General features: G+C 40.9%; 1 protein-coding gene and 1 long non-coding RNA gene across 5 annotated transcripts in view; one reads left to right on the forward strand and one right to left on the reverse strand.

Annotated features, from left to right (window-relative positions):
* LOC311520683 overlaps positions 1 to 27,772 on the forward strand; it is a 450,923-nt gene that overhangs the window by 375,856 nt on the left and 47,295 nt on the right. Inside the window, exon 4 of the long non-coding RNA XR_014711660.1 lies at positions 26,301 to 26,380. This is a non-coding gene — a long non-coding RNA (uncharacterized lncRNA). The remainder of the gene's footprint in view (positions 1 to 26,300; positions 26,381 to 27,772) is intronic.
* The window catches only part of NPR3 (natriuretic peptide receptor 3), a 54,530-nt gene that overhangs the window by 18,969 nt on the left and 7,789 nt on the right, over positions 1 to 27,772 (reverse strand). For all 4 annotated transcript variants that reach the window (XM_084628337.1, XM_084628336.1, XM_084628335.1 and 1 more), the window contains 2 exons: positions 24,372 to 24,494; positions 20,550 to 20,716 (listed from right to left, as the gene is read on the reverse strand). In XM_084628337.1, coding sequence (XP_084484463.1) covers positions 20,550 to 20,716; positions 24,372 to 24,494 — 290 coding nt within the window. The remainder of the gene's footprint in view (positions 1 to 20,549; positions 20,717 to 24,371; positions 24,495 to 27,772) is intronic.

Below are 27,772 nucleotides of genomic sequence, written 5' to 3' on the forward strand. Positions count from 1 at the left end.
CTGCTGGTTTCATGTTTTCCAGTTTAAAAAAATTATTACCCCCATTTATTACCCCCATTTCTAGTGGAAGAGGCACCCCAAACTCTGTAGTGCCTTGTGCATTAGTTAGCCCTCACATTAGTCACATAGTACTTTCAAGCACAAATCCTTAAAAGGGAATATGGGATGTTATAAAGCACTTACAATCTACCTGCCTATCCTCCTGCTGCACCATCTGAATATCCCTATTGCTGTGATATATTTTTTCCTTTTTCACAATAAGGGTGTCACGGGGATGTGTAACAAAGAGCCCTCTTAGGCTGTTCGTCTCTAATGGTTGCATGGTTGCAGCTGAAAGGAATACTGCAAAGGAGAGGACATAGGGATAAGATGAACATGAATTTATTATTTTGCTATTTAATGACTTTGAGATAATTTCACAGATTGTTCTGAAGGAACTCTGTTCCTGTTATTGGGTACCATTCCATTTGTCTTTGATAACACTCATCCAGTTTCACTTTGTAGCTCTACAGCTGTAACTAGAACTGGGTTTTTTTTGTTTGTTTTTTTTTTGGGGGGGGGGAGACCCTATAAACACAAAATAATTTTAATATACCATCTGTCATACTAGGCACACTAGTTATGGCTAAGAAGGCACTTTCTTACATACCCCCATTTTCAAACACATAACTCTTTGAAGCAAAGACCATCTGATCCAAAATATCTCATCTTAGTTCTTAGCCCACACATGAATTGCTTTGGAAAGTCTGATATCATTCTCTTTGGCACAGTTTGAGGTATCTGTACATGCAATACATATATATTAAATAACAGTGGCCAAGATATTTAAAAAGACTAGTGATTTTTGGGAGCCCAACTTTAAATACTTTAAAGTGGCCTCATTTTCAGATAGTGGGTCCTCATCAGTTTAAGCCCCTTTATGGTGTCTCAAATTGTGTATCCGAAACTTGAGGCACTCCAAAATTATTAATCTCTTTTGAAAATCTTGATCATTGCTATATTAAAAATGGCCATTTAGAATGATATTGAACTTTCCAGAGCAATGTGTGCTTTTCTTATGTTTATTCAGATGTTAGATCATCCAATAGTAAAAGCAAAATTCACTAGCAAAAAATAACACACCCTCCCCTCTCTGTAAGAAGAAAATACATCACTGTGGAAAGGGATAGAAAGTGATGGAATAAACGGACATTCAATGAAATTTGTCCAGTGGAGAGTACTATACTTCTGATGAGTTCTTTGTAAGATGCTTAAAGGCAAAATCTGGGTCTCCATAGTAACTAATTGTGCAGTTCAGCAACAGACAGTAATCAAGGAAGAGCCCCATATTTGATAAAAGCTTTTATAAGAACCTCTAATCTTATAGGTAATAAATAATTCTGCTAGCTAAGATTTAAAAGTGAGAAGCATTAAAGAATGTTGTGCACACTATTTTCTGCTAATTTTTAAAATAAGTGAAAGAGAGAAGCTCCAAACACTGTACATATGCAGGCACGATGGGTCTGTCTTTTTCTTGGATGCTCCAGTTCTCTCTGTGCCCCGCCAATATGTGGCTTGGATGACCTGAGTGACCAGCAGAAAAGACTGCCAGATTTGCTGTGCCCCTTTGGTGACAGTCATAAAGGGAGGCAGAGAACTTTCCTGCTCAGACTTCTTTACTACCAATTTCAGATTACACACCCATTGTAGGGTGCAGTGCACCCTATGTGTAAGATCCAAGAGTGTGCAAAATATGGTCTAGGTACATAGCCAAAAGTCATAGTCAAATAAATGCACATTCTTCCTTTCATTTTCCCATCCTTCCCCTCTATTCCCCATCTTTTTGCCCTTCGTAGTCATGTTTCATTATAAAAAATAATCCTCCAAGGAAATTAAATGCAAAAGCTACATCAGTGCTACACTATGGTTGTGATTTTTACATGCTCAAAAGTCGGGCAATTCAAAGTTATGGATCCCCCAACCAGCTATAGTGTGACCACACTGTACATATATACTAAGGCATTAACGTTAACAGCATGTACAGCAATACAAAATGTTACTTATGTGGAAGACTGCCAAGTTACATCTACTGGGGACCCATAACTCTCCATATCCTAATTGCTTTATGTATAGCAAAGTGTTTTGTATTTAGAATTGCCCAGTACTGAGCCTCCCAATTCTATATTAAAGCACTTACAAGCCATGGAGCATTTTAGTGATGGGGAAGGATCTAGGCATCAGCCTCACTCAAGCTATGTGAAATGGCTAACATTTTCAAACTCGAGTGCCTAATATATGGGCAAAGACTATGAACTAGCTAATCAATTCATGCATACAGGAGTTAACAGGAAAACGTCCACTGAAAGAGAGCTGAGCTCCAGTTTCAGATCTGGATGTCAAGCCTCCTCAAAGATTAAGTGCATTCAGAAAAAAGCACTTGGATTTAGCCATAAAGCTGTCACTAATATTTTGTGTCTTGGTACTGTCTAAGTTGGCAGGAACACGGCCAGTTGCCTAAGCCTGCACGTTCACTTGGATACTGGAAGATCAAAAGATTTTGAGGGCAACACAGCAGCTGGAATGGGAGGAACAAGCAGTTAATGTGAGCTGTATGTTTAAATCCACACATGCTGAAAATATACCCCATTCTCTCAGGCAACAAGACTGCTTCCCTAATGGAGTTGGAGCTTAGTGGTTCAAAGAAACAGGAAGAAAAGCAGCCCCTGCTAAGGGAAAGAGGAAAAAATAATAATAGAAAAAACTGCGTAGCGCAGAAAAGGTCATTTCCTTAATATTCAGTTTACCTTTGAAAAAGAACATAGTGCAGGGCATCGTGGATGTAACTAAGGGCAGCATTTAGCCCACAGTGTGTTGAAAGAATGAAATACAGAAATAAATTGGCCAAAGCACTCACTTGTTCACTAGATCAGAACTAGGCAATGGCTTTCTAAAGGACAAACAGCATTCCAAGCCTCACTAGATGTTATGGTATTTTGTTATGTAGTGACTTATGGCTGCATCCTGCAACCTTCACTCAGGTGAGTTGTACCCACAAAAGTCACTAGGGCTGCTCACCTGAGTAAGCTTGCAGGATGAGGTCCTTAGGGGCTTTATGTAACAATGAAAGATAGTACAGTGTTATAGAAACATTCATTCATGCACAGGCCCGGCAACAGCAATTCCGGGCTGCAGGGACGTCCCTAGCAGGAGGTGCGGGGCCCAGGGCAAACGTGATGAATCCGTCACTTCTGGCACCGACCCCGTCACTTCCGGCACCGACTGCACTGGGCTGGCCAATCGCGCCTGCCCGTGGGGCCCCCCGCAAAGTGCAGGGCCTGGAGCATTCGCCACATCGCACGTGCCTAGGAGCCCTGTGGCCTGCCCAGGCTATTTAAAAAGGGCCCAGGGTTCCCAGGCCTTTTTAAATCATCCAGGCCCCTGGGCAATTACCCTCTTTGGCTCCCCCTGTCGGCGGGCCTGTTCATGCCGAGTTATATGTTTTTCAACATAGATGAAACATCCACTTTATATTTCACACTGAGCAATGGTGTATGTGTTAATGATAATAAAAGGCATCCTATATTATGTGTGTAGTTTGATTAGTCTGCCCCAGGATTAGATTAAATTAGATTAAAACAAACATAGATTAAAACATTTATTGTAACATGTCAGACTTGTCAGAGAAACAAAGCCCAGGTCATTAACACAGCAAACTCTTAAGGCGCAGCATTTTTTTACCCCTCAGAGGGATGGCTTGTTGTCGGCTATGGGGGTAGGGAGGAGAAGAAATCCCCTCTTCTGTCTCCCTCCCTTTACTACTATTTGTATTGTGGTAACACTTAAGAAACCCCAGTGATGGATCAGGGTACCACTGTGTAAGGCACTGTTCACGTATATAGTGAAAAGCTGAATACAGACTAACACGGCTGTTACTCTGAAACCTACAATTTAAGTGTAAGTCAAGAGAGAAAAGGTGGATATAAGAACCAGAAGGGGGAGCTCATGGCAATAGTGAGACAACTAAGATGTATTTTGACAGATTTCAGAGTAGCAGCCGTGTTAGTCTGTATTCGCAAAAAGAAAAGGAGTACTAGAGGCATCCGATGAAGTGAGCTGTAGCTCATGAAAGCTTATGCTCAAATAAACTGGTTAGTCTCTAAGGTGCCACTAGTACTCCTTAACTAAGATGTAGTAAGCAGAGATCACAGCAAAGCAGCTGCCTAGGCACTGTGGCAGAGATGAGTTTTAAAAAAAGATCCCTGCTCTTAGTGCCACTCCAATATTTACCGTAGGTCTGATCCATTCAGCGATTCCCTCACAACAATAGAAAAGAAAAGAATCTGCCTTTTGGTATTTGCCTTTTCATACCTTTTCCCTGGAGTAGGTGGAGTCAAATGGAAGGGAAGGATGGCTCAGTGTTTACGCCACTAGTCTGGGAGGCCCAGGGTCAATCATTTGCTCTGCCACAGACTTCCTGTCTGACCTCGCGCATCTTAATATCTCGGTGCCTCAGTTTCCTATCTGCAAATGAGGCTAAGAGCATGTCCTGACCTCACAGGAGTGCTGTGAGAATAAATATATTAAAGATTGTAAAGTGCTCCAATACTACGTTAATTGGGGGATGTACAAATATCATAGAGAAGTGCTTGTAGTTCCACCTTGGACATCTTTCTATATAAATGGAATTTCAAACAGCACCTCTCCCAGAAAGGGAAGGCTACCCACAACTTCCATTCCTGGGCACATGACATGCCCAGTGCTCTCCAGGCATAGTTGGAACAAAACATTTTCATCACTGTAACCAAAAGTGATTTCTATTCCACCATATATGGCTGAGCAGGGTCCCAGTACTGAATAGCACTCCAAACACACTATATGATTAATAGTCAATATTATGACTGGACTGCACTCCATGACATTTACATTTCCTGCAATAAGAGCAATACATATGTAAAGGAAAATGTAACAGCCATGACTGAGTCCCGGGATTTGCTAGCTTCCGCTGATGTACCTCAGCTGCAAAAAGTTAGCTGCAGTGGGGGGTTGCAATGGCAAAAGGCTCTAGCAATCCCTGCTGTTCAGGGGGGTGGGGGGGAACTGAAGCCCCCAAAAGTTGGCAGTGCTGGCCAGGAAGCCCAAGAGATGAGCTGATTTAGCCTCTACTAACTGCTTTTCTATAACTTGGACACAGTTTTAAGATACTCTCCCCCTGGCTAAGCACCTCCTTCCCCAGGGAGGAGATGATGAATATGCTGCCTGCTATCCTCTCCACGAATGTAGCTGCTCTGCTGGCACTGGGACAGGGGTTACCCTTTACCCCAGTGGGATGAGGTAAGCCTAGTGATTTGCTATTACTGTTCTTCCTAGACAAAAGGATCATTAATACCAAGTAGCAAGCATATTATCTACAACAAATAGATGTTCTACCTGGAACTTGGTATCAATGAGAGTTCTGCATGTGGATTTAGGGCAGTATTTAACCCACTATAACTAAATCTTTATATGTTTTAATACCATACTTGGGTCAGAACCTGACTAATTGTTCAGTAAAAATTATACGAAAACAAAATTAAAAAACAACACTTGGGTAGTGAGCTATAACAAAATTACACAAATTCCAGAGAATTTAGGGATTCTATCTGGGTAGGTTATTGTCATTTAATAGAGAAAAAATATAAATACAACATCCCTCTTTATTTATCCCTTCCTCATAATTCAGACTTAATTAAACTCAGAGAGATGGTAGGTGGGTTGCATAGGAAGAAAATCTAAGGGAAAAAGGAGTTCAGGAGAGCTGGCAGTTTCTCAAAGCACAATACTAAAGATACAACAGCAAACTATAACAATACGAAGTAAAGACAGGCATAGTAGTAAGAAGCAGATATGGCTCCATCAGGAATTCTTTAATGATCTGAAAATCAAAATGGAATCCTACAAAAAGTGGAAAATTAAACAAATTGCTAAGGATGAGTACAAAAGAATAGCATAAGCATGCAAGGTAAAAATCAGAAAGGCTAAGGAACAAAATGAGTGAGAACTAGCAAGGGATATAAAAAGCAATAAGAGGAGGTTCTATAACTACATTAGGAGCAAGAGAAAGATGAAGGAAAATATAGGTCCACTACTTAGCAGGAGGAAGACCTAATAATGGATAACACCAAGCAGGATGAGGTATTTAATGCCTATTTTGCTTCAGTCTTCACTAAAAAGGTTAATTGTGAACAGATGCTGAACACAATTAATATTAACAACAAGAGAGGAGGAACACAAGGCAGAATAAAGAAAGAACATATTAATGAATAATTAGATAAGTTAGATGCATTCCAGTTGGTAGGGCCTGATGAAATTAACCCTAGGATATGTAAGGAATTTGCTGAAGTAGAATCTCAGAACCATTAGCAACTATCCTTGAAAACTCATAGTGGACAGCTGAGGTTCCAGACTACTGGAGAAGAGCAAGCAGAGTGTCTATTTTTAAAAAGGGAAACAAAGAGGACCCAGGGAATTATACGCCAGTGTACCTAACTTTGATACATGGAAAGATACTGGAACAATTATTAAACAATCAATTTGTAAGTAACTAGAGGCTAAGAGGGTGATAAAGAAAAACCCATGTGGAGTTGTCAAGAACAAATCATGCCAAACCAACCTAAGTTTTCTTTTTTGACAGGGTTACTTGCCTAAGTGATGGACAGAGGCAGTAGACATGATATACCTTGATTTTTAGTAAGGCTTTTGACATGGTCCCATGTGACATTCTCATAAGCAAAGTAGGGAAATGCGGCCTAGATGAAAGTGTCAGGAGTCAGGGCCTGCAGCAGAGTTAGTCTACTCAGCACTTGTCAGGCCTCAGCTGAAGTACTATGTCCTGTTTTGGACCCCACACTTTAAGAAAGATGAAGACAAACTGAAGAGAGTCCAGAGTAGAACTACAAAAATGATAAAAGGCTTAGAAAACCTGAGCTATTAGGACAAGTTTTAAAAAATGGGCATGTTTACTTTTGAGAAAAGAAGACTGAGTGGAGACCTGATAAATCTTCAGGTGTGTTAAGGCTGTTATAAAGGGGACTCTGAATTTTTTTCCAGGCCTCACTGAAGGTAGGACAAGAAGTAATCTACTTTATCTTCAGCAAGGAAGATTTAGGTTAGATATTAGGAAATACTTTCAAACTATAAGGATAGTTAACTACTTGAATAAGCTTCCAAAGGAGGTTGTAGAATCCCCATCACTAGAGATTTTTAAGAACCGGTTAGATAATTGCCTGTCAGGGATTGGTTTAGGTTTTCTTGGTCCTGCCTCAGTGTTGGGGGCTGATGACCTCTTGAGGTCCCTTCCAGCCCTACATTTCTATCAGTATTTCTTCCTCATTTTTCATTTGTAATCAAGTGGTTAATTTATTCATCATCATCTAGCTGGCACAGCCACAAGTTGCTCATTTGTCAAATTGTGAATTAAAGTATAGGCCCATTTTCGTTCTAAGATACAGGATAGCAACACAGTAAAATGCAGAACAGAGTATAGCAGAATGGAAAATGACATACAAGTACGGGGAAGAATCCCTCCAGAACAATAATTATAATGGTTCCACACTGTTTTATTTATTTATTGCTTACTCTACCTTTTACTAGGGCATTCCTTTGGTCTCATTATCTATAAAATAGCCTTAAATTTCTACTAACTGCCTGCTGCCAACATACCAAACAGCAGGCATCAAAAATATAATCTAAAACTATTCCTTGAGTTAAGATTAATAAATGCATAAGGGCAATAAGACTCCCTTCAGCAGATTTGGGGCCTGATCCCAAGCCTATTGAAGTCAATGGGAGTCTTTACCATTGACTTCAGTGTGCTCCACACCGAGCCCTTAAGGAAGGAAGTAAATCCCTTGGCTACATATCTGCAGTTATCAACCATGGGTGTGAGGCCCCCTGGGGGGTTGCAAGCAGGGTTCAGGGGGTCTGCCAAGCAGGGCCAGCATTAGACTCACTGGGGCCCAGGGAAGAAAGCCAAAGCCCCACTGGCCCGATCCCTGCCAACCGGGCCTCCAGCTGAAGCCTGAGTAGCTTAGCTTTGTGGGGGCCCTGGAGCGTGGGGCCCTGAGCAGCTGCCTTGCTTGCTACCCCCTAATACCAGCATGGCTTTTACATGCAGAAAAACAGTTATGGCACATGTGGGCCATGGAGTTTTTATAGCATATTAGGGGGGGCCGTAGAAAGAAAAAGGCTGAAAACCCCTGCTACATATCATAGGTCTTATTATCCTACAGAACGTCAGTCAGAGCAGGGGACTGGGAATCAGGGGAGAAATCCTGGCCCCACTGAAATCAATGGGAATTTTGCCATTAACTTTGATGGGATCAGGATTTCGCCCAGGATTCCTAGCTTTTCTATTCCCAGTTCTCTCTAGCTCTCTTACTGACATATGATATAATCATGTGCAGGTTATTTTATCTTTCTGTGGCTTAGTTATTGTAATATTATAGTATAGTGTTTACTTACCTCAGAGGTGTTGTCAGGCTTAACTAATCAGTAGCACTGTTTGACACTGGAAATAAATTATTAATTGAATAAATTATTAGATTAATTTTGCCTTTATTCAGCAAAGTATTCATTAATATAATTAAAATAGACATAGAGCTGGCCAAATACTTGAAAATATTATAGGTCAAATAATGCTTTCCTGTAAATATGGTGAAATTTACCAAACAATGTATTTAGTCAATAATATTTGACCAACTCTATAAATTAGTATCAATAACAGGTTTTTAGATCCGAGGTGCAAAGTGTAACATTACTGTCAAATGACTATTGAAAGGATGCATAACTAGAAAAAGCGTGTTTGTGACTTAAAGCATGAAGCATTCTTCATATCTTCAAATGTTCAGCTCTTCTTTTAACAAAATCTTTACTGACTCTTGTAATGAAGACACTGAGCACAAGCCTATATTTAGATGTTATATTTCTACCCACGTGGGCAAAGTCCTAAAGGAAAAGATTAAGAGGAATATTCTTTTCAGCTGAAAGCCAATTCAGCTGAAGAAATTCTTTTGTTTCAAACACATTAGTCTAATCACCTTATTGACAGTCTATGAAGGCAGCATATAATACCTGCTCTGTGAATGTCTACATTTTACTGGTAAGAGGTTTGAATGGCTTATAGTGTGACCATTCGTGCATTTTGGCTACAGATGAAAAGTAAGATAAGCTAGTAACTCACAGAATAGCGCTTTTATTAGATCCTAAGTAAAAATTCAAAACTGCAGGAGCAGGCCAGATCTTTAGAATAATAATTAATCTGAAAATCTAAAAGACTCAGTTACAATTGTTAAGATATGTTAACTGGTTCAAATCAATGCAGGATAGGACAAATAGGGAGGGCACTTTTTGTTAAATGTTTGCCATTCGAACCTTGTACACAACATGTAACACATGTTGGGGTCCTGGACTGCTGATTTTATCACAAAACCAGCTCACCTCATTTGAAATGCTTTATTTTTACATATCTTTTGGGTTGTTTCTAAGTGCGTCTCATGCCAGAATGAGTAAAACCTCCAAATTTGGAGAAAGATCACCATTGGGGAGATGTAGGAATGTTCATACTGAAGTCAACTCTATTAAGCTAAGCCTTTAAATAAATACAGGACATTTGTTCCGTACAGGCTGACGACATCTGAAAATGGCTAGGCAAAACCTGACACATGAAGGGAAAACTAGAACCAATTTACAGCAATGTGTAAAGACCATAGCTTAAGAAAGGCTACTCAGAAGAGAACTTGTTTTCAGTGTAGTCTAAGCCTTCCTGTTATTGATTTCTATAGGTTGTTTTAAAATATTTGACAGAGAGGGTACCATTCTCTATGATGGTAATGAAAAAATAAAGTTAGCTTCATATTATGCTCTGCAAATGTAGTCATTTGGAAGGTTTCATTGTACTGAGGTTTGTCCTGGTTATGGCCACTCTCACCATTTCAGAAAGGGGGGGGACGGGGACCTAACAAGCCTTGAGTTTGGTTATTTAAAATACTACAGCATGTGTTCAAGTCTCATTGCTATTCTTAGATGCTCTAGATATATTGGTATGTGTGTTCCTTTAAGAATTCTCTCTGCATCTGAAGAGCTCACCTAAGGCAGGGGTTGCCATGGCAAATGATTTTTATTAAATACCAGAGTAAATGCGCATACTTACTTGCAAAACCTGATGGCAGGTAGCTAATGCAAACCCTCAGGCTGCTGTTATTTATGTCTCCATTTTCAAGTACTTTTAAATTATTTTTTTAATTCCTGGATATCAGTTAATATGTTTTATTTGGCTGATTCTTTAACTATAGAAGTCATAGACTCATAAATTGAGGGGTTTCATGACCACTGCATCAGTTCTCTTTGGCCCTATTTATACTAAGCAAAAAAGCACTGAAAGAAATCATTGCTTACAATGAGTTGAACTTGCACCACTTGTATTCCACTCATCGCAGGCATTTTGCAAGGTTTGGCTGAAAAACACGAAAGGTTTGGCTAAACTGGTGCAAGTCTAGGACAACTCCCCGCACCCCCAGGAAGGAATGCAAGCCAGAAGCATTGCACTTCTTCAGCAGGCCCTCCCAATCCCATCTCTAAAAACAGTGCCACCTAGTTTGGAAAAGTTCCCAGAAACCCCTGCTCTCCAAAAAATCTACTGTGCAAAATGGGGTAGATAGTTGGCAATCCCATTGAATGCCTTGGTGCATATAAGGGAGGTGGGGGGAGGGGTGGCTACAAATACAAACAATGCAACAAACAGTTCTATGCACTCCGTGTCCCTGCAATGGCATCTCATTGTAATATGGACAGGACTCTTTGAATGTAGCAATCCTTGTTTCACACTTTCCCACATATGTAAAATGCTGTAAAACTTGTTGATAATTTAGGAACATACGAAGTCCTATGCAGGATCAGACTGATCATTCAATATCTTCTCTCTAACAATGAACAGTATCAGCTGCCTCACAGGATGGGGCAAGAAACACTGCCATAGGCAGATATGGATAACATGCCTACAAGGAAAATTTCTTCTCAATCCCCATTCGCTAGAGGTTGGTTTATGCCCTGAAGCTTGAGGGTTCACATCACTTCCAAAATTCTTAGATTTTTTTTTTTTTTTACATTTTACTATGATAACTCTGGATAGTCTTATCAGTATATTAAGATGACGCATAACTGTTGATAGTGGGGGGGAGGAGGTGTCACAATTTAAAGATGCTGGTGGTATGTTCAGAGCAGGGCATTTAAACTCTGGCAGAAATCTGGAGTGCTATGTGACCCTGCATGCCCCCTTCATGCGTTGCCTCTGTCAGTATAAATGTCCAGTCCTCTCTGGAATTCTGCTAAATTCTTGCCTCAATGGTATCTTGTGGCAATGAGCACCATGGGCTAATTGGATAATTGAAAGTTTGGTGAAAGAAATAATTCCTTTTATCAGTTTTGAATGTTCAGCCTATTACTTCCACTGACTGTCCCCTTGCTCTGGTATTGTGAGGAAGGCTGAATAGAAATGTCTGAGCCATCTCATAGTTTTGGACGTCCTTCTCATGCCCCATTTTATTCATCTTCTCTCTGAGGCAAACAATTCCAGTCTTCCCAATCAATCTCTCTTCGTTTGTTAGGTTTTCCTCTTGGAATGGACTGAGCCTTTTGTTTCACTTTTGAACTCCTCCCCCAAGGTTATTAGTACTCGAATTCTGCTCCAGGGGGAGATCCTCTCCTGGGATTCCTAGACTTCCCTCCATTCCTCATATGCATGAGAGCGCTCATCCTCTTTAGTACACAGGTTTCGGAGTAGCAGCCGTGTTAGTCTGAATCCACAAAAAGAAAAGGAGGACTTGTGGCACCTTAGAGACTAACACATTTATTTGAGCATAAGCTTTCGTGAGCTACACAGCTCACTTCATCGGATGCATCACCTGGGAGTGATGCAGCCGATGAAGTGAGCTGTAGCTCCCGAAAGCTTATGCTCAAATAAATTGGTTAGTCTCTAAGGTGCCACAAGTCCTCCTTTTATTCACACACTCCATCCTAAAAATATATTGTTTCTACCAAGCTAACCATGTTAACCCACCTAAGTCAGTAGGCTTGTTACCTGTCTATTTTAAAAAAACAACAACAAAGCTTGCATCCTTCTATGTTAATCTTCTTCACCCAGGGCTGGCTATGTTTATATTATTCCACCTGCCCACTTAGGTCCTAATCCTACATGTCAATAACTTTATGCCTGTGAATAGTTCTATTGAATTAAATGGGACTATTTATGTAGATGTTAGAAGAATCAGGGACTTACATTATAAACTCTAAGACAGGGACTGGATCTTTTTCTGTGACTTGTACAACTGCACCGAGCACCCAGTCAGCGCTTGGTAAATAAAAATGTTCATGTGGCATAACATCACAAACACAGCACAGGACCAATAACATTATTTATTCTTTGAGCGCCCCTGTGACAGACAGCTTGCCCCCTAAATGCTGTAGAGTTTAGGGATAGCCAACCCAGACTACTGAAGAGGCAGCCCTGGATTGGATCAGGTAATTCCCTACAAAGGATAGCAGGTTGCTACAGTGAAGGTGGAAGTTCAGGACATTGTAGGAAGTAAGAAAGGCTTCAGCAGGGAAGACCCTGACTGGGTATACTATACCTCCAGGTTTTCTCAGACATTGCCCTCTTTTTTTGAGCTCCTTTCTCTGTCTGGGGGGATTTTTCAAACAACAGGAAATGTCCCAGGTGTTTGCAGAGCAGATAAGCTGCAGCTCAGAAGGAGCCCTGATTGGGCCCCTTCTCAATTGGTCCCTCCCCTGCAAGCCACAGCTGGTGGATCCTGCCCATCTAGGCCCCTCCCTGGGAAGGGCTCTACAGGGAGTTGCTGACTGTTGCTGCGTCCTTGGCTTGTGCCAGCCACCCTGCCACAGTGACAGGGAGTGGTATTGCCCCCGAACTCCAGTGAGTACGTCTGCTACAGGTACCTCTCAACTGTACCTGCCCCTCCATCTCCCTCTCCAGCAGTGTCCTCTTTTTGGGAACTGGAAATATGACTACCCTACTGATAGCAAGGGGCTTGGAGTGGTAAGTCAAAGCCAGAAACCTGAGGCTCCAACCAGGCAGGGCCTGGGAGTGGCCTGCCCAAGCAGGAAATGCCCCAGGCAGGAAGGCCTGGGGAGTCAGGTGGGCTGGAGACTGCTGGGAGTGAGCAGGCTCTAAAAGAAAGATCAGGAAAGAAAGCAGGGAGTTTTGCTGCTGAGATTATGGGCAGGAAAAGCCTGGGAGTGACCCCTGATGAGAGGGTAAAATGGATGGGCTGTGTTTTGGAACTTTTTCAGAGTTTTATTTTGGAACTTTATTTATGTGAATAAACTCAGACCCCCCAAGAAAGGGTGGTAAATGGGTGAGAAAAGCCTCTGTGGAGTTTAAGAAGTCCCTTGAGGGAGAAACTGAGGCAGGCTGCCTGCAATATGACCCCATGTCAAGAGGGGGTGCATGGGAGGTGGCTGCAGCCTCCCCTCCCCTTTCTGTCAGGCAGTCAGATCATCAACTGGTATAGTTTAGACTAGCTTCACTGAAATCAGTGGATACTGATTTTTTACTAGCTGAGGATCTAGCCCAGAGTGCTGCAGGCTCAGCACAGGTAGCCTCTTGTCTCTATTTGGGCCTCATCATGGGTGTTCAGGTCTGCCCACATGGACAGATTTGAAGGTCAGGGTCATAATTTGCAACTGAACATTTTCTGTTGCATATCTCAAAAAACAAACAAACAAACAAAAAACAACCTCAAACTATTTGACTCCAGTAAAGTCTCTCATGCTGAAAGCTTAGTCCAACATAGCTGACTGCAGCTCTGCTCATAAAAGCAATCCTCTCCAGTAGCTGGAATGTGAGCCCCCAGGGCTGCAACATCTCTGAATACCCATTAAGACAAGCACTTCTCTCCTGGGGGAAAAACGGATCAAATGGCCACCTTGTGCTTTTTTTTTGGCACTGGATTGCTATTTGCTACCATATTTCCTGCTGCTGAAGTCTTTATCACCTAAATCCCTGAAGACTTTTTGTTCAAATGACCTCATCTTTGCTGGGCTTAGATTTTTGTGCAGTTAAATAAAGAACTTCCAGTTGAATGTTATTTTTCATAAGTTACTTTGGGACTATGAGATGTAATGGATGTACTTACTGGCTTCTAGAAAAGTGAGTTAGTGAATGCTCTGGGTTTTTTAAAATGTCAGTTTGTGCAAAATGAGCTATACATGCTTGATCTGCTCTAGTTGAAAGAGAACAGGCCCAATCCTGCACTCCTTTGAAATCAATGGCAATATTCCTGTGAATTTAAATGGGAGCAGGATCTGGCCCAATATTAGCTTTCGTTAATGAAATAAGCATAAAGACCTTTAAAAAGTCCTGCAAATTTCAACATCTTAATTCCTTGTTAGTGGAATATAATATATATATCTGGTGAGTATTTTAAAGAAAGAGTATCCGGCCTGCATTCTAATATTTCATGGAGGTAAATGCAAATGTCAGTTTACTAAAATGAAATGTGACTATCTTTGAAACCAAAGTAAAAAGACTGAAGACATATGGGCAATACACAAGTATATAAGACTAACAATGCTAAACATGTACATTCCAGTGCTTCCAATGTTCTTATTATAAGTCATAACTAAAATTTTGTACTACCTGGTTCAGTTTAACAACTTCAAAAATATCCTGAGATACTCTCTGCTCTCCCCGCTCCCACAGAAAAACTAAACAGACCTCAACAGTAAGAGGGAAGACTAATTCATTTATTTTCTTATCTTTTATGGCACTCATCAACTTACCAATATTCAGTATTTTTTGTTTAAGAACCAAATATACTCAAGAGATTTAGTCTTTCCCATCATTAGGGAAGCAGTAAAGGCAATATCTTTAATTAACAAAAAATAAAAATGGAGTGGCTACTAAACCCAGAAAACTTAGCAATCAGGAGTCCAACTTTGCTCCTGTTAAAATCAGTTGGAAAACTCCCATTGACTTCAATGAACGTAGAATTGGGCTCCAAATTCCTAATTATGTTTCGCTGATAGAATTAATCTTCTTATTAATAAGATAGCATGTGAACTCTTTTTTTTCTTGCTACTAAAAGCAACATGAGGTTTGCTTTTATTCTTTCAAACACAATTAGCAAAGCACTCTAGGCGCTGAATAAACCTATTCATTTGAACAAATTATTCCCTGGCAGAGGCATAACCCCCCTCCCTGCAAACCCTTTCCTATTCTGATGCAGTCAAAAGAGACACAAAAGCCTGCCTGTGCATTTATCCTGCCTGGCTGGGTCCGAGAAAGACAAATGGGACATACGCTATTGAATATATTATATTTTTCCTGTCTCTCTCAGTGACTTTACTGAATTGCTTACTTCCTCTCTCCCCCCCATCTTTGTGAGTGTACAATCCCAATTAAAGGATGATGTAAGGCAATACACATGGGGGAAGAGTCTGGCACGGATGTTATGGATGAAGTGATAAACTTTATGACTACTGCTACCTCCCACATAGCTTTTGTAGATAATTGGTGAAGCCCTAAAAGTTCCTTTAGAGGCTTCCCTTCTGGGCCATTTCTCATTTGGAAGACTCAAACCCTTAAAAATAACAGATCGTCACTTTTTAAAAGGTAGTGTCTAGCTGATCTAAATAACGTATTTAGCTTTGACTTTGTATCTTTGGGTGAGATAGCTTTGCGGGCAAATTGATCTTCAGTTTCCTTTTCCTGGTGCTCATTGTGAGTGTTGGGAAGAGGACAGTAGATAAGAAAAAAACTCCACACATCTTTCCCAACAAACAATGCTGCTGTGCCGTTAACACAGTTGGAATGTTTGTTTAATTAGCTAATTTTTCAGCTTTTAAATAAGAAGGAAAAACAAGCCATGGGTGGCCTGCTAACCTCAAAAGAGCAAATATCCAAGGTTATAAAATCATCCCAGCTCAGAATACTGGGTTAGATATAAAAACAGCATTTACTGAATTCTACTCCCAAGCCAGGAACAGAGGTAGTATTAAGAAGTTTCAAACTGAAGCTTTAAGCCAATGCATTAAGTGCTTAGTGTTATTTAATAAAAATAGACCGTGTATATACTTTAACTGAAACACTGTTTCTTGTTAAACATGTCTGTCTGGAATTATTCTCACCCTAATACAGAGGCAGTTGCAAATGCTGATCTCAGATAAATGCAAACCACTCCCCTTGCTGTCTCTGGCACATTTATCTTAGAGCTCTTATGTTATGCCTTTAATCCAAGCATCCCAAATCACTCTACAAGCGTTCAGAGCACGCTGTGAGTAGCTGACAGATACCTTGTTTAAATCCCACTGGATGATACAGGCAATATTTTAGCTAGTGATGTTAGCCTGTTTTACTGTCCCTAATTCTGACTATCCATTCCAGATGGATTATTGAGAAGTTTCAACTGCTAAGGGCCTGATTCCATAGCCCATATCAAGCAAGTCCAGATAGACTTCTACAGGAGTTAAGCTAGCTCTAGGGGCTAATCCTACACCTACTGAAGTCAACTGGAGTTTGGCAATGGGTAGCAGGATTGAGGTGGAAGATCAGATTATCAGATGAGTTCAGCTCCCATTTAGACACCAAAATAAGTGGCCATATTTTCTAAAAGCAGCATGTTGAATGCTGGGCTTTTGGGGAAGAATCTGTTATTTACATTGATAAATAGAAGCTGGGCACCTCTGCACCAGGTCCCAATACCAGAATGGGGAGCGAGGCCCAGCCCCGTGGGACAGGAACCTTTGCTAAAGGAGGAGTGCAGAGTGGGCTCACCCTCCAACAGCCTCCTCTCGGTGCCAGGCTGGAATTAGGATGGTATTGCTGGGGTTTCGGTAAAAGAAAAAAAAGACAATGCAGCTGGTGGGTTGCTTTATTAAAAAGTTTGGGAACCAATTGTCTAATGCCTTCTTAAAAACCGCTCTCTACCACTTGCTTCTCTGACTGTGTCACCAGTGATCAATTAAAGACTGCTTAAAGAAATTTGTCCAGGACAAGGATTCTCAAACCTTTTGGACTTCATCCTAACAGCGATATTGTCTCCTGGACACCTCCACACATTCTTGATTACAGGGCTGCTACTTAACAATGACAGCAGCTGCTTACATGGAAAAGCAACATCAAGAATGTTTTGTGTATTTTTAGCTTCTTTCTGTGCAACATACCAGCTGGAAACAAGGAGGGCCAGTGCCATGTGAGCTGCTAGCTCTCGACAGGCCACAGACATGTCCACCAATCTGAGAACTGCTACGTTAGTGCTTTGCCCCTCCTGTTTTTCCATCCTTTGTTTTGGGCTGTTATGTTTTCTCCACTTTTTATTATGCTCTTTCTGTGTAGCATAATAATGCCCTTGGAGTTTACAATGGCAAGAGTTCAGGACAAGATGCTGTATTAACAAATCTTTTTTTTTTTTTTTGTCAGAGTCACTGTCAGATGAATTAAGCCACACATTTAGAGCTTCATTCTCCCATATGCTGGAAAACCCAGCACAGAGAAGTGGATTCTCTGTTTTACAATTCAGAGTTTCCCTGGATATTTACATTGGGACACATGATTTGCACATGCAGAAGAAGCTGAGGATTGCATTCAAACCCCCATTGATCACCCCTGTAATCCACTGCAGGCAAGATTCCCCCTGAAGTAACATGCCCACCTCCACCAACAGGTTTCATGTGTAGAAGAATCCAGTAGAGTGGAGACATCCCCACCTCCTCCCAGTCCACAGAGCCTAAATGCTGGGAAGCCTCCACAGAGGGAAACTCTCTTGGAGTAGCAAGGGCCAGCATATAGTGAAGCTGGCATCCCCTTTCCCTTCCATGCAGATAGGAAGAGGGCTGGGTGATGAGACCCTTAGTCAGGTCATTTGTTTTTGTTTTGCTTTTTCTTCTTTCACAATTTTACAAAATATAAGTTTTCTTAATTGACATTTTAAAAAATTGCTTGGTTTGTAACGGTGTCTGCAACCCAGTCGTTGCTGTTGTGTGCTGGTGCATGAGAATCAGATAGGGGACACTGACTAGTCTGTTTTCGTTGCCCAAGCTGAGTGACTGTAAAAAACAAAGGGTATCACAAATGGTAGTAAATTAGATTACTAAAATCTGTTCATTTTTGAATGCTCTCAGGTATTAGTGACACAATAGCATCACTTTAAAATTGTTTATTTTTTCAAAAATCATGAGGATAAATTGACGTGAGAAGGTTTTTGATTAGATCTTATAGCACAGTAAGTAATAGTACATATTGAACTTGTGTTTGAAGCTAACCCCCTTTTCTCTGTAGCTCTGAGCCCCTGCTCTGAGCAAAATACAAGAGAGCTTTAGGGTCACCTGACTGTACTATGGAGAGCAACCAATGAATGTTATCAGCACTGAGATCTGACTGCTCAAGCAGCTAAGGTCTGATAAAAGTGAACAAAGAACTGTTGGCAACATGGATGTATTTGCAGGGAATCTCCTATTTGGAGAATAAGAAAGTTAGCCAACAAAAAACTCTTCTGTTTGCCAGCATGAGGGAGCTTGCTGATCTCTCACACACATTGTGCTAATTCTGCGCATTATAATGAGACTCAGATTTTGCTGGCAATGTAATTGTAGCCAGGCGTTTAACACAAAGCTGAATTGATACATGCATGGTCCTCCAAACATAACTTTGAAGCGGGCTCCATGTCCTACAGAACCACAGAGTGCCTCTCCTTCTTACTCCAAACTGTCCTCCTTAATCCACCCACCTCAGCCTCTGAGCTGGGTAGATAACATTCATGCTCCTGGCTTCACTGGCTCTCCTAGCCATTTGGCTGCTCTTGCCTTTTGAACATTAGCCTGGCTGCCCTTGACTGGTGGGGCTACCAGGGCAAGTCTTCAGTTCCAGTTGGTGGGAATCAGGGTTTGTCGCTCTCCTTAACAGATCTCAGAGTTCCTTGGAAGGCATTATCCCCATGTCCTATGGGAGTTGTGTTGTCTTACAATTTCATCTGCAAAAAGATGTGCAAATCTGAATGGGCCTCCTGTGCCCCTCGTTGGAGCACTATTTGAACTCAGTCATGCTTTCTGTTTCATTGCAGCAGTAAAGTGTGAATTAGGCTTTCCAGGATTCCATCTGGATTTGCATGTTTCAGTCTGATTTGCATGTTTTCGGGTGACTGGAATTTATGACCCAAACTGTGACTGTAAACCCTCCTGGGTAACTATATCAAAAAAGGCTTTTCATTCTAAATAACCCTCCCCAGTACCTAAAACCACAAATAGGTGATAGGTTTTCAAATACAGCTGTTCTATGGTTGGTTGAGTGCAGATTTTCTGAAGACAACTGATATTGTACAATACCTTGCAGGAAAGACTTCCTGTCTATTAATTCAGCATGCACGTTAGCAAAGCTTTTGATTTAGACCTTGTGTTTCGGCTCAATCTCAGTTTTCAAGCAATATATATTGACTGTTGCTGCTTTCCTTTATTTTATAGACGTCAGTTAATGCCAATCCTTAAATCAATATAAAAACAACATAAAATAGTGTATGAATGTATCCAACAAGTCACTTTTCCTGACTTTTCCAATTTCACTGGTCTCCTGTGTAAGTGTGGTCATTTTAGTTCCAGTAGTAGTGATGGTGGGAAGTTCTTGCACGGCACTGTCACTGCAGTGGATTGACATCCTAACCCTGTTCCCCTGGAGCTATATGAGCTTCAGCTCTCATTTGGCCACATTCTCTTCTTGCCACATCAGGGGTTTTTTAGTGGCCCCTTTCACAGGGAATGAAGTACTTGCACCAGCATGCAGGAAACTGTGTGTGTGTATATTGTGCCGTGAGCTCCTCCTATCTTCATCTCAAAGAAGACCCATCTAGGAATGATCTTGGAGAAATATCCTTTCAGTGTTTCTGATACTCTGTGCTAATTCCCAGAAGTATCCTCCTCCTAGAGGTGAATGGTAACAAGAAATATAGTATTTTATCTCCCTCTTTGGAGCACTGTGGTACTTCCAGGTTTAAAATACTTGACAGGATTTGTGGAATACCTCCAGTGGGTATTTGGATGGTTAAAACCACACAGAATTTTAGCATGGTAAGCTGGGAATTTGGGCACAGCTCCCCTTAAGGATAAGAAAAGTTCAATTTACCAGATACAACAGGATAGCACAACCTGCTGAGACGCCATTTCCCTAGAGTGAAAAAGCATGAGGACGAGCTGGAGTCAGAGAGAAAACACAGAAATCAAGAACGAAAAAAATATTTTACCAATAAAAGGAGTGTGATGAACGATGGAAGTGCTAGAGACATGTAGAGCCCTTGTTTCTCCTGCCCCTCCCACTGTGTACTCCCTGATGACTGTGGACAAACAAAGAGCAATTTTCTTTAGCCAGGGAGAAAAACATCTTACCAGAGAGAGTTCACAAAGATAACAGTGAGTTTCACAACTGAGCCCAGGTGTTTTTGACGGATTCAGAATAGGACACTTTGTCACCTTTGATTTAATCAGGATCCTGTTTTTGAGGGCGCTAAAAGCTCTAGGCTCAATCAAGTACTTACGTAATCATCCTCGTTCAGACCTTGTTTCTGAACAGAACTTTTCACTTCCATGGAAAACCTCTCAAACTCAGGTTTCACTGTCCTCAGTAGAGTGACTGTTTGGAGGGATGAGTAGGCTTGCTTTGCTTCAAGGTCGTGTTTGTCTCCTCTCTTCCACGAGCCATTTCCTAAGGGAGAAATAAAAATATTTACAATTCCAAGCTTGTTTGCATAATGGGCTCGCTCTCCCTTTCTGCTTAAATATCCTCTATACGTTGCTTGGGGGTAGACAGCAATGTACAAGGTATTGTCGCATTTGTGCAATACGTGCTGTGAGGCTAATGTAACGGAATTCAACATGCCTCTTGATGCTAGGGGAACAAGATAGGAAGGGGGACTGACATAATGCCCTTGAAATAATTATACAGATTATGATCCTTAGTCAGAAGCCCAGCCTAGCAGAATGGTCAGCAATAAGATTTTCTTCCCATATTTGCTTGATTATTTTTAACATCTGAAGTCAAGTCTAGAGATGAGCAAATAACATCCTCAAACACAGAGAAGCAGGTTGTCTAGGGGCTAGACTAGGTGAGGGAGGCAAAACTGGATTCAGTTTCTAGTCAATGTGCCACTGACTTCCTTTTAAACTTCAAGCAAAGTCAGGTCTAAGTAGAGTAAGAAGAGTAAAGTAATTACTTGGAATGTCGTCACACAGGGCCTGATCTTGTAGCCACTTGTCGCCCAGCTCGCCCACTGAAATCAATGGGAATGCCATGTGCACCCTGGCTGCACGATAGGCCAGTTTCTCTTAGCAGAAAACAAACACCCAACTACCAACTTGCCATTGCACACATTGTACTTGCATTTGCCCAGTGACACAGCAGGTAGGAGACTGAACTTGGTAAACGAATACAGTAATCAGAGATTTTTAAATTCAGTTACAGCTTATTTGTTTAAATGCCTTTGCCTACTGATCCTGTCCTGTCCTGAGTACTTCCTGTGAGTTGGTTGAGGCCAAAGGACCTGATTCAAAGCCCACTCAAGTCAGTGGAAAGACTCCTATTGCCTTGAATCAGTTGCTAGGGCTGTTCTATGGAACTGATAAATAATGAGGCCTTGGGGGAATAAGTGTCCTTAAACAACTTGCTTTTAAATATTTAAAAATAATTAGAAAGCCAGACAGTCATTTTTATTTTTGGAACTAAAAGCCAGTTGTGGCTAAAAGTACAAAGACTAAAACTGCAGAACACGAGTAGCTGCTGAGGTTTGGAATCCGGAGACACGCAGGACCCTGAGACGAGGGAGGATGTGGTCATTCAGCCTGGTTAAAGGAATTTGTTGATTTATAGACAGGCAGACAGCAGGTTAGCTGAGACCAAGGGAAGGGAATGGGAATGGAGATGGAGTGAATGCCAGAGATGGCAGCAGCCAAGTATCAAACATTCTATCCGCCTTGACTTGAGACTATGTGCTTGCACAGGGATGGATGAGGGATAAAGGTCTTCCGGCCATGAGTGGGTTACACGGACCCTGGATCCAGGCATGCAGGTGGGTGAAAAGTGAGAGAAGCCTGTGTTTCACTTCCTCTGTGTGTTGTGATGGCAGCTAAGCCATTGGGGAGATGTCATAATTTGCTGCAGGTACAGGCCAACAGCAAGTTACTCACCTCCTCCTGATAGGGCATGAGGGAACCAGTGAAGGAACAGGGCCTCTGAGAAGCACATTTCTTTCAGTGTGCTGCTCCTGGGAAACTGCAGCTGCTTGCCACAAGTCCTGTGTATGAAGTGGCAAAGCCACAGTCTAGCCCTCAGTGAGATCCAAGTCAAATGGTAGCTCCCTTCCATTCTCTCTCCTTTCCCAGAGAAAGGCCTCTATGCTTCGGACTCTGCGGCTTGTTTACCAAAGCACAATGCTGTGAAGGTGCTGCACCTCTATAGCCCTTGTGGATTACGATTTTAGTAAAATTCATAAATGACCTTTAATTCTTTAATTTTTATTGACCACCTATCTTTTTTTCAATCAGTTCTTTGTCTCACCTCCTTGTGAGGTTCTCAGCTACTGTTACAGCCACCTATCACGATTCTAGATTGTAACCCAATCAAGCACAAAAGCTTTGTTCTACCATGAGGTCCACACAGAAGATCTTTGAAAAGTGAATGACAACAGATGACAGCCACAAAATGTTATAAAGCCATGCTCTAAGTAGCATAGTTCCCCAGTCCCACAAAAATGCCACATTTGGGATCTTGACTTTCCCAGAGAAAGCTGAGTTTTAGGTAATATTGGGTCCTAAATGTGAACAAGCTTCTGAACCTCAGTCTGACCTAAACATGTTCACTTGAAAAGCTATTGTAACTGGAAACAGAGAAGCTCCCTTTACTTAACAGAGCTTCTAAAGTAATTTTACACACTTTCAAATCCTTTCAAAGATTGCTTTGGGCATGGAGTCTGTGGGCAACACTTAAAATGACTTTCTGATGAAGCAGCGCAACTGTTGCAGCCTCAACAATTAATGTGCCTTTTTTGCAAATTAAAATAAACTTTAAGGACAACAAAAAATAAGTGTGATTGTGTGACCTTATAGAAACAATAGCTACTTGTAAATCATTCAGTCTTACAGTTCTGTACCTTTTTAGAGTTCCGATAACACAAAGTTTACTAGAACTGTAAGAGGAGGTCTGGAAAGTCTGTGTTCAGTTTGTTTACTTTATGCATTTGACAACAATTTGTGTACAGTCAGTTTCATAGATTTCTCTTCAGAGTTAGTTTGTCCTGTCTTAAAAAAAAGAGCAGAAGATCCTTCTAATGTTTTCCCCCCTAGGAATTATTTACAAAAAATACTCAGGAAATGCTATTTAAACAATGCTGCATCGGAAGTTAGAATTTAAAACAAAAACAACAAAACACAAAAACATCCCAAAAAACTGGTCAGTCACCAAGAAACCAGATAGACAGTGCTCCCTTAACTCTGGGGTTGTGGTGCTGAGTCCTTTGTGAAATATTTGCCTTAACTCCTAAGGATACCTTTTTAGTATATGGCTGTGTGGGGCACAGAAATCTGAACCAATTAAAAAAATATAAGCACATCACATGTATGTGACTACATTCTACTGGGGTGAACATGACTGTGCTTCTGTGCACCAGGTGATACTACAAGGCTAAATATAGCAGCATGTCTCTGCAGGAATTATGTGCCATGAAAAACTGGAGCATATATTAGATCAAGGGTTTCCAGCCACTGGCAGGTGTACAAATCTGCAAAACTCCTATTGACTTCAGTGGGACTAGGATTTCACCCTAGGGCATCAAGATTTTCTGGCTGGTGAACTAGGCAACCCCTCATGACCTTAACAATGACTCTCTGGGCTGGGATTCACTGTGTCACTGCTGCCTATCTCCCAGTCAGTCATTTCCTCTCTAGCCCACAACAGGGTTTGGGCTATTCCAGGCCCAAGACTTGTAATCACAAGACTGGGATTTGTAGCAACCTACAGTGAATCAGAACACACACCATAGAATAGAAGGTAGTGAGAATGGGCTGGTATAACAAAGGTCTTTGTTGGAAGCAGTTTTTCCCCCAACGTAAGGGAATTTCTATATTAGATCTTCCATTTAGTCACATTGCTTCCTCACACAGATCAGTCCAGAAGTAGTTAAATCCAGAATTTCTGGTTTCCTTCTTGCTAATATCATAATTCAAGTGGCGGGTAACCTCAGGACCAGGGAGAGATAATGGTGTATTTTAAGGACTAATAGTGGTATATTTTAAGACTAAATCTAAAAATGTTATCATGTTTACAGAAAGTTTTGCAACATACTGGGGGGAGGAGAGGATAACATTACCATATGACGAGCTGTTGAAGAGTTCAATATTGAAGAAAGCGTAGTCCCCATTGGTCATTCCTTGTCGATGAGCAACTAGCATGATGTTCCTTATTGTGTCACTGCTGGCACACATTATTACAACTGGTGGAGGAAAATGGAAAACAGAGATAAGAAGCTGTTCTTGAAACCTCTGGGAACAGATTGTGAAGCTTGTCCATTGCCAGAGACAGTGACCTGAACTGTCCACCCAACATTTTAAAAATCATGGGAACAGAGCTAACAATTAAATCTGGGATTTCCAAAGGAGCCTACATGAGACAGGGTCCAGTTCACATTAAGACTCCATACCAATCCTTTACCCACTGAAGTCAATGTCAAAAATCCTATTGACTTCAATGGGAAAAGAATTATTCTTATTCTTGATTTGATTCATGTAATGTGGTGAGGTTTTTGTGCATTTAATTTTTTTTACAACAACAATACCTAGCTCTTATATAGCACTTTTCATCAACAGATCTTAAAGCACTGTACAAAGGAGTATCATTATCTCAATTTTATGGACTGGAAAATTGAGACACAGCTGGAGAAGTAACTTGCCCAAGGTCATCCACAGGCCAGTGGCAGAGCCAGGAATGGGACCCAGGTCTCCTGACTCCCAGTTCAGTGCTCTATCCACCACCTGGTTATTGCAAGTGAATATGTAATTATTCCAAGATTAAGGCATAAAATGATAAAATTATCATTCAGAATTTCATTTTGAATACTTTGAAAACAGCTACAGTCTTAAGACTCAAGGTCTCATTTATCAATGATCCAAAAGCCAGATAAAAGTTTGGATCCTAAAATGTGATCTACTATTATTCAGTGGTACTCCATCCATGCTAGAGGATTAGAAGATCAGAGCTATGCTATCATCTAGGAGGTAATATCAAGGCAACATTTACATTATTTCAAAATTCTAAATACGGGGATGCAGCTGGGCACTTGGCATTCTGGTTTGTACTGTATGCTGGAGAGGAGGGGGTTACAGTGGAAATCTACTGTTACCATATGTCAGAATTGGTGCCAGTGATTTGCAGAAGGACAAGCTACTTACTGGAAGGTTCAATAAGCTTGAGAGAGAAGTCTGGTCAAAAACTTCCAGGGCATGTTAATAGTCCGTTTTGTGCATGTGGTGAAATTCACCCCTTCCCACTCAATACTTGAGTAAAGAGACTTTGTGCAGGGAGCTAAGTGGAAACTGCAGAGACAGAATCTACTCCCCAACCTGCCACTAATAGGTTGCAGCTGCTATTCCAGCCTATAGAAACATAGTTGCTATTCCATCATGCTGCCTTTTTTTTCCTAGACACTAGATCTGTGTAAGTATGGATCTAATTCCTGTTTTTCCCTCTGTTCTAGCTTAATGATGCTTGCACATATGTCAGTTCCCCAGCATACAAGGCATGGAAGGCGACATCACCTGTTTTCCCCCTCCCCCTTCATCAAGAGGTGTACTTCTCTCCTAGTAAACATCTATATTACAAACTGCTATATAACTTCACAACACACATGAAACTAGTTAAACTGTTAAATATTTGCAGGTCTGCGTCCAGGCAGAGCATTCTGTTCCCATTCCTAGGATGACACATGCATCAAGCACAGAAGGTGGTCAGGTGTGATACAAGTATGCTTGTTTAATGGCCTGGTCAGTGAGATTTGATCAAAAAAGTCAAAATAAAAGTTGTTAGCGCGCTGACTAAAAAGAAACATAACATATATTTGCAAGAAGTACTGCCATGCAATGGTAAAGTTACAACAATGGAAGGAGCTATTTTCATCCAAACAATAAAGCTCAACCAAAATCAGTCAGTTTTTCTTGTCAAGTGCTTGTGCTCACATAAAATAAAGTTGCAAGCAAGCCAAATCTTTACTCACACAATCCATTTTCTTCCCTCTCTTTTCTAGGTTTACTCCATTATAGGCATAATGATCCAAATTCATCCCTGGGATAACCCAACACTTCACAGAAGTTCCACCAGGGACAGGTCTGTCTGACTATAGTCGATTAGTATAATAATTTCCAGAGCAAACTATAACTTATGAGTATTGTAAGTCGCTTACACGAAGAGGGGGGAAAAACAGCACATGTTTGATATAAACTTTGGCATAGAAATTACTGAATCATTATCAGCAAATACAACCTATGAGATCAAATTCTTTCTGGATTTACACACTGTTCCTAATGGGAAAGGTGAGCTGTTTTTCTTTTAAACACTTGACTTTTGCCTTCATAATTCACATCTACCAAAAAATCCCCATCCTGTAAGTGAAAGTGAAGTTATTCCCCCTGCACCAGTTAATGATCTTGACTAACAGGAATGAAAAGTGGAAAAATTTCTGCTTTAAAATGTGTTGACAGGTCATAGTTTGAGAACTGATAAAGGAATGTGAGGGGGCAAATGTTAACTATTTGGATGTGGTGTTAGCACAGCAGAAATATATCAAAGATTACATTTTTTTGGTGTGTACAGGAAATACACCCATAAAATCCAAAGATAAATTGTGTGTGTGTCATTTTTTGTAAGCTTTTAAAAATGCAACTATGTTTATTTGGTCTGTATTTGTAAATTACTAGAACATATAACTAAATTCTTATACTTTCTTCAGTTTAAAATATACATATCAAAATAATTCCAGTATTAGTATTTTGATCCTGCAAGCACTTATACAGTGCTTAACTCTATGGACACGCAAAAAGAAGAGGAGGACTTGTGGCACCTTAGAGACTAACCAATTTAGTTGAGCATAAGCTTCCGGGGGCTACAGCTCACTTCATCGGATGCTCAAATAAATTTGTTAGTCTCTAAGGTGCCACAAGTCCTCCTTTTCTTTTTGTGGATACAGATTAACACGGCTGCTACTCTGAAATCTATGGTCACGAGTAGTCTTACTGAAATTAATGGGATTACTCAAATTCTTAATTTAGGCATGTGCATAAGTGTTTGTAGTATCTGGACGTCAGCCAGCATTATTGAGTTTTGTTAAACTAATTATTGATGAATTGAAAGCTTTAGCCAGTTGACTAGATCTGGAAAAGCATTAAAAGCAATCTTTGTAATAAACATTCACTTTTCATGGCAATTTTTTGTGACATTAAGATTTGGAAGAACCATTTTCAAAGGCTTAGATTCATATTTGCCTAGCTGTCTTCCTTTCTCAACCACGGTTAGGGCCCTACCAAATTCACGGCCACCAAAAACGCGTCCCAGACCATGAAATCTGGTCTCCCCCCATGAAATCTGGTCTTTTGTGTGCTATGCTATACGGATTTAACAGGGGACACTAGTGTTTTTCAAGTTTTTTGGGATCTTGACCCAAAAGGGAGTTGCAGGGGGGGTCACAAGGTTATATTAGGGGGGTTGCAGTATTGCCACCCT

This window comes from Lepidochelys olivacea (genome assembly GCF_965140295.1).
Source record: "Lepidochelys olivacea isolate rLepOli2 genome assembly, chromosome: 5".
Taxonomy (NCBI): domain Eukaryota; kingdom Metazoa; phylum Chordata; order Testudines; family Cheloniidae; genus Lepidochelys; species Lepidochelys olivacea.